Source organism: Mytilus galloprovincialis, chromosome 1 (assembly GCF_965363235.1).
Source record: "Mytilus galloprovincialis chromosome 1, xbMytGall1.hap1.1, whole genome shotgun sequence".
Taxonomy (NCBI): domain Eukaryota; kingdom Metazoa; phylum Mollusca; class Bivalvia; order Mytilida; family Mytilidae; genus Mytilus; species Mytilus galloprovincialis.
In genome coordinates, this window is record NC_134838.1 from 93025441 (window position 1) to 93031785 (window position 6345).

Consider the following 6345-nt stretch of genomic DNA (forward strand, 5'->3'; position numbering starts at 1 on the left):
GTTTTAACTAGTTATAAATCCAAGTTAAAACCACAATAATTTACATAACAAAATGTCTGTACCAAGTGAGGAATAAGACAGTTGTTATCCATTTGTTTGAGCTTTTGATTTTGCGTTTTGAGTAGGGACTTTCCATTTTGAAATTTCATCGGCTTTCGGTAATTTTGAGATTTTACCTTTTTTTAAATATAAACTTTGAAATGACTGAAATTACCACTCTAATGTATAATACAATGGTTATTTTGTTTAAGACATTATTTTATTAATTTTATCTATATATAAATGATAGCTTTTTGTAATAATTAGGCTAGTGGAGTTTTGACAATTAATACAATAGATTAATCTAATTAAAAAATAGTGAATGATTGCATAAATACCTGAATCAGTCCAGAATGTGGCGGCCTTTTTCTAGTAAAAATCACACTGTCAGCTTTGAACAAAAAGTTTTTATTTATTTTTCACTTAAACAAAAACAAAATATATATGACCGATAAAACATACCTTCAAACAAATGTTGTTATCTCAAATATTAGTTACGAATTAGGAATAGATATAATGTTCAGCTATATGCAAACAGTTTGGTTCAATTTCGTTACAATAAGCTAAATGAAAGCATTAATGGTGTATTGTTTGCTAGCACCACAAGTGAACATTGGGTACGAAGGTGGTCAGCATGTGGTTATAAAAAATGTCTATATTGAAATGTGAAACAAGGGAGATGCCAGAAATGATAATTTCTTTGACTGATCCATCCCGCAAAGTAATACTCTTATATAAGTAAAGCGATAATATACATATCATTTTTTCATGATTCATATGAAATCAAACAGACGTAGAAAAAGTATCATTATACGATTACACGTGCTTGACCGTCTTATTATATTTTTGTTAGTTTTTTTGAAATAGCAAAAACTATTATTTGGAGTTATATGTTATACGACTATTAGAAAGGTTTCTGTAAAGCTTCTGGCCTAGCAACAGGTGAAAAAAATGAATCGTTTGTTCTAAACAAATCCTTCAAACATACCCAACCGTCATTAGAAGATGATTGGTTTCACCTTATCTTTTTCCACTTAATTGTATCAGTTTTTTACTCAGGCACTGACAAATTCTATATAGAAATAAAAAGATTACAATGGCAAAATTGAAAATATCTCTTTTTGTTTAGTTAGTTCTTCTTTAAAAGTATTTTTATGGCGACTAAATTAAAATAATAAAGGAACAAGTTGGTAAGAAAAGACGCACAGTTGGGTCCATTTGGATGCCAAATGACGAATACCACATTCATCAAAACGAGTTTTCAATAAAGAATGAGGCATTTGACAATTTAAGATTTTAGTTTTACAACAAATCATGTTTGCGGTGGGATTTAAAACAAATAATAATTATAATTAAATATAAGAAAATATGCTTAGAAAGATATATAATTGTATTAAGGGTAGATTAGTAAAATGTTAGAAACCTACTTCTAACTACTAAAATATACATTTCGTTTTTCTCTCTTTATTTTTCCTATATATAAAGGTAGGCCTTAGTTTCATAACATTAATTTGGGTCTAGATGGGATTTAAAGAATAGAGCATGATGTACCAAATATACCGAAAAAAAAAGAATAAAGAAAAGTAAGCCAAAAAGTAAAAAACCAAGAAAAATATGATAAATAGAAAATAATGGGTAAAAAATATAAAGAATAGAGAAAAAAGACCTTGAAAAATTCAAGAATAATTACATGAAAGACCCATACACACCCTCAGAAATGGAAGCTATGTCACTGATAAAACAGAAACAGTTAAGACAGTTACACAACCAGAAGGACACTTTTAGATTTATGTAAGATAAATTGGTAGGAAATTGCATGTCAAGATCTATAATTAAAACAAAATGACAGAAAGGAAGAAAGAAAAAGCATCACACATTTAGTAAGCAGTTATTTCAAGACATAAATTCGCCATAACTACTGTAGTAATAAAAGAGGGTATATATCATGCTCAAGGAAACTTTTTTATAGCATCGATACACTACTAGACAAACTCAAACAATGGAAAATGAAGAATCGGACGTATTAATTCATGAAACACGATAACTACACACACTTAAGACAAAGGAACATCATCTGTATTGCTGTTCTTCATAAAAAAAAACTTGCAGTGAGCACAGCTTTTTGTTTAAATACACGTCTATTAGACATACCAAATATGCTAAAAAAAATAAAATCAGAAATATTGTTATTGTCTATTATAAAAGTTTTTTTTATTTCTTTTTTAATTAAAAATATAAGTCACTTCCTTTACCAATATGATTGTGCTTACGTTGGTAAACAAAGTTTGACTAATTATTGCAATCTGTTTAGGATGTGAATATTTCTGTAACGGGTCGAGAAATCAAACCTAAACTACGAGAAAAGACATTGTCAAACGTAATTTTTTCATACTGTCAACACAATTTCTAAATGAAAGTTATGCTTCAAAAGAATAATGCACTATTCTATTATCATTGATTTGAATATGTTAGGCTCTTTACTTTAATGCATTTAAAAAGCAAATGCTATATCGCATATACCAAAAACTTATAGTTATTATAAACGTGGTATTTGATTAATTAAAACATTGAACATATACGAACATGAACAAACTTCGCCTGTGCTTAGGCTTCGATTTGAATCATTATGAAAAGCGAGAGTCAGTTTATACCCTGCATTCACCTTTGAAAATCATTATGTTTTAATAATTCCAAAACATTTTTTTATTTTAGTATATTTTGATTCTTTTCTTTTCAAAGAACGCAATACCGTAGAATGAACTTTGGAACCATGCTTGTGTTTCACCTAAAAATAGATTGATTATCATGATCATGCTGATATCTAAAAATTGTGCAAATAAAAAAAAAACAACAGAACATTCACACAATATATATGTAGATCAAGAAAGGTATAAACTGTAATGCGACTAGGACAACTGAACGTCTTATGCATGGCTTTGCACAGGTATTTATACCAGCTATGGGGTTTACTAATGAGAGGTTTAACTGACTATACAATCTTCTTAATCCACCATTACCATTGAGGAAATGTCTGTACCAAGTCCGGAATATGACAGTCGTTTTGTGTGTTTGATCTTTTGGTTTTGTCATTTGAAAAGGTACTTTCCGTTTTGAATTTTCACATGGATAAGTTTTATTACTTTTTACTAGCTTCTGGCATATAATAGATCACCAGGCAAACAATAAATGTATAATATCAACAAAAACAAGGATATAACTGCACCTTTTTTACACCTGTTTAACACGTATTTTAAAATGTTTAAATTATACAACAATTTACCTGGTAACTGACGTTATTCAATTGGGACATTTACTAGTAGACACGAAGACTATTTAAGTGTAAAAATGTGGTAAGATTAAATTTTTTCTTATCGTTTTTTTTTTTCTTCTTTCTTGTTGGTGTATTTGTCTGTTTTGTGACTGCTGTATTATAAAGTATCGAGTATCAAAAATATATAGATCAAATAATTTGGACGCGGTCAGAAAGAAAAAGCAAGAAAGTTGTACACATATTAAACAAAATAGTTCCTACCCATAGCGTGTAACTTTATCAATAAGTAAGGTATTTGGGAAATAAGTATTAAAGGGATCTTATGGACTTAGGATCACAGTATGGCACTTGAAAGTTTCTTTAGAATAATAATATAAATATATGAAAAAAGAATAGGAGGGCACATTTGTTGTTCAGATCAGAGGCACCTGTGTTTGTACTACCAAACTTCCTGGAACAATTGCGCTCTAATATGCAATTGAAGATATATTTAATAAAAAGTCAGGATAAGATATAGTTTTGACATGAAATGTCTGCCACTTTTATGAAATTCAGGCAAAAGAACCGTTAATGCTCGCAAATTCCAATTTAAGAAATAATTCCTTCATGTCATGCTCTATGCTCATTTTAACATGGGTAGGCATTATATTTGTCAATATTTTATACTGAGCGTTAGCGAGGTGTAAAATCTGGTCAAATATAATACCTACCCATGTTAAAATGAACATAGAGCATGACATGAAGGAATTATTTCGATTCTAATAGGACAAATACAGTATTTTTATAGGTCGAAGCGTGCGAATTACCGTAAAAATGTTTGGCTGTTCCCGTTTCCTCCTCAAAGATTCTGTGCATTGCAGTTCATATTTGATAAGTTTAAAAACTACGAGCAGGGTAAATATATGTTGTTTCATAAAAATATATAATAAGAGTTTATGTTAGCTGCTTAAATGTATATATTTTAAAGGATACCGATGGAAATAAAGTAAATACAAACAGTAAGTTCGTGCGCATGTGTCAAACATATTTTGTGCTCATTAGAACACGGCTTTGTTTACAAAGCGTAATAAGGACGTCATATTAGAATGTTGAATTTATCACAGAAAGGAATTGGCTATGAAAAATTAGTGGTTTTATTTCTAAGATCCATTTAAATACGTAATAAGAGATTGGGGTTACTGCATTTTTCTTTTTTAGGAAGAGTATAAAGAGTAAAAGGAACAAATTCAAAACAATATGGACTGGGAATGATTATGAAATTAGACACAGTAACCAACAACGATCTCCATCCGAAGGAACGGTCAAAGTTTTAACACTGCAACGTACCGTATTAGAAAAACCTGAAGATGATGAAATTACAGAATATCCCGAAATTGAAGATTCTAACAAAATAGAAGAAACTAGAGATAAGTACGATGATCTTGATGGTAGAGAAACACAAAAGACAAAACCTGTGGCATGCCTTGAATGTGTGAAACCGATTCAGGTTTTCACAAGTGAAGAAATAAAAATAGGGGATCACGTCAAGTTCCATGGACGAATATATGATCACCATGCAATTGTTGTAGATGTTAAATCTTCAAATGAAAAAGATCATAAAGTAGACTTAGAATTGGTACATGCATCAAACACGACAGCTGGTGCAATTTACAATTGTATGCGACCGTTTGGTAACAAAGCCAAACTGTTGAGAGAAACAAAACGAATAAATTTAAAGAAGATAAAAGTTATGGTGTATAAATATTCGGATACTATTGAACATTTTTCACCCAAAGAGATTGTCAATAGGGCAGTCACAACGAAATCAAACCCTGATTTCAAATACAACTTGCTACACAATAACTGTGAGCATTTTACAACATGGTGCGTTACAGGACAGGGTCTTAGCTTACAAATCCGAAAGATACGGATGGTAAAGGGACTTTTTGCAAATCAAGGATTTCAAGGTATCGGTGACGAAGTTCTTCGAAATAAAATCGAATGTGAAAAAGGAATGCTATGTGCACTGTGTTTCGAGAGAAATCGAAAGTTGTTAAATGTTCCAAAACAACCAATCAAATCAAAAAGTGATGTGGAGATCGGAGATATAATTACATATACGTACTACAGATGTTGGCATACTGCCGTCGTGCTTGAAATCATAGCACACGACAAATCACTACAGTGTAAAATAGCTCATTATGCATTTCGTGGTTTACATAGAGATAGAAAAATTCGTGAGGAAACATTAAGAATTCCGTTCGATGGTAGTGTCAAAGTAACTGACTTCTCTAACACTGATTATACTGTCTACGATCCCGAGGAAGTGGTTGAAAGGGCTCGAAGTAAGCTTGGCGAAAAACGTTATGATCATTTTTCAAATGATTCAAGTCATTTTGCTCGATGGTGTAAACTTAGATTACACAGAAAGAGATAGTCATTGCTATAAAAAAAAATACTGTTGCATGGAATCTTTCGAAATCGTATGCTTTATTTGGTATTGACATTTCTGTGACGTCAGTTTATAGTCCTAACCATAGATTGTTATGCAAGAAATCGTTGTCAACCACCATTAAATGTATTTTATTAACTGTTCACCTTTTTAAAAAAGGACAACATATGTTATGTTCGAACTTTTGAGCATTTTCTTCGATAATCACAATGGTCTTTGTTTCGCACACTCGACTAACATCGCTGATATTAAATTTACAATACATATTTTTTTTAAATGCTTCATTTGACTTAATTGATTATTGTCCATGCATAAGCAAACAAATCATGTAGATTCTGTATAATTGACGCTGAATGTATTTCACTTTTACCACTATGTAAATTGACTTCTATTATTTTGTTTTAATTCTATTGTTTTCGTTTTAATGGGTTTTTGATTGGAGTAGTTAGGTAACCTAACCCATTTATTAACGTGTTCAACATTCGACATGTTAGCTGGTAACAAAAGTAGGAATTGTAAAAGTTTATTCGTCAAAAATACTATATCATTCGATCCGAAAATATGTGCACTTCAAAATTAACTTGGTCGTTAAAGGTAAATATGG

The 6345-nt window shown here is 30.7% G+C and overlaps 1 protein-coding gene across 1 annotated transcript; it reads left to right on the plus strand.

Moving 5' to 3' along the window:
* Nucleotides 1-3236: 3236 nt before the first annotated feature.
* On the plus strand, nucleotides 3237-6133 carry LOC143045054 (uncharacterized). The gene is made up of 2 exons (XM_076217346.1): nucleotides 3237-3389; nucleotides 4508-6133. The coding sequence occupies exons 1-2, from the start codon at nucleotides 3385-3387 to the stop codon at nucleotides 5724-5726; spliced, it is 1224 nt and encodes a 407-aa protein (XP_076073461.1). The 5' UTR covers nucleotides 3237-3384; the 3' UTR covers nucleotides 5727-6133.
* Nucleotides 6134-6345: the final 212 nt, after the last annotated feature.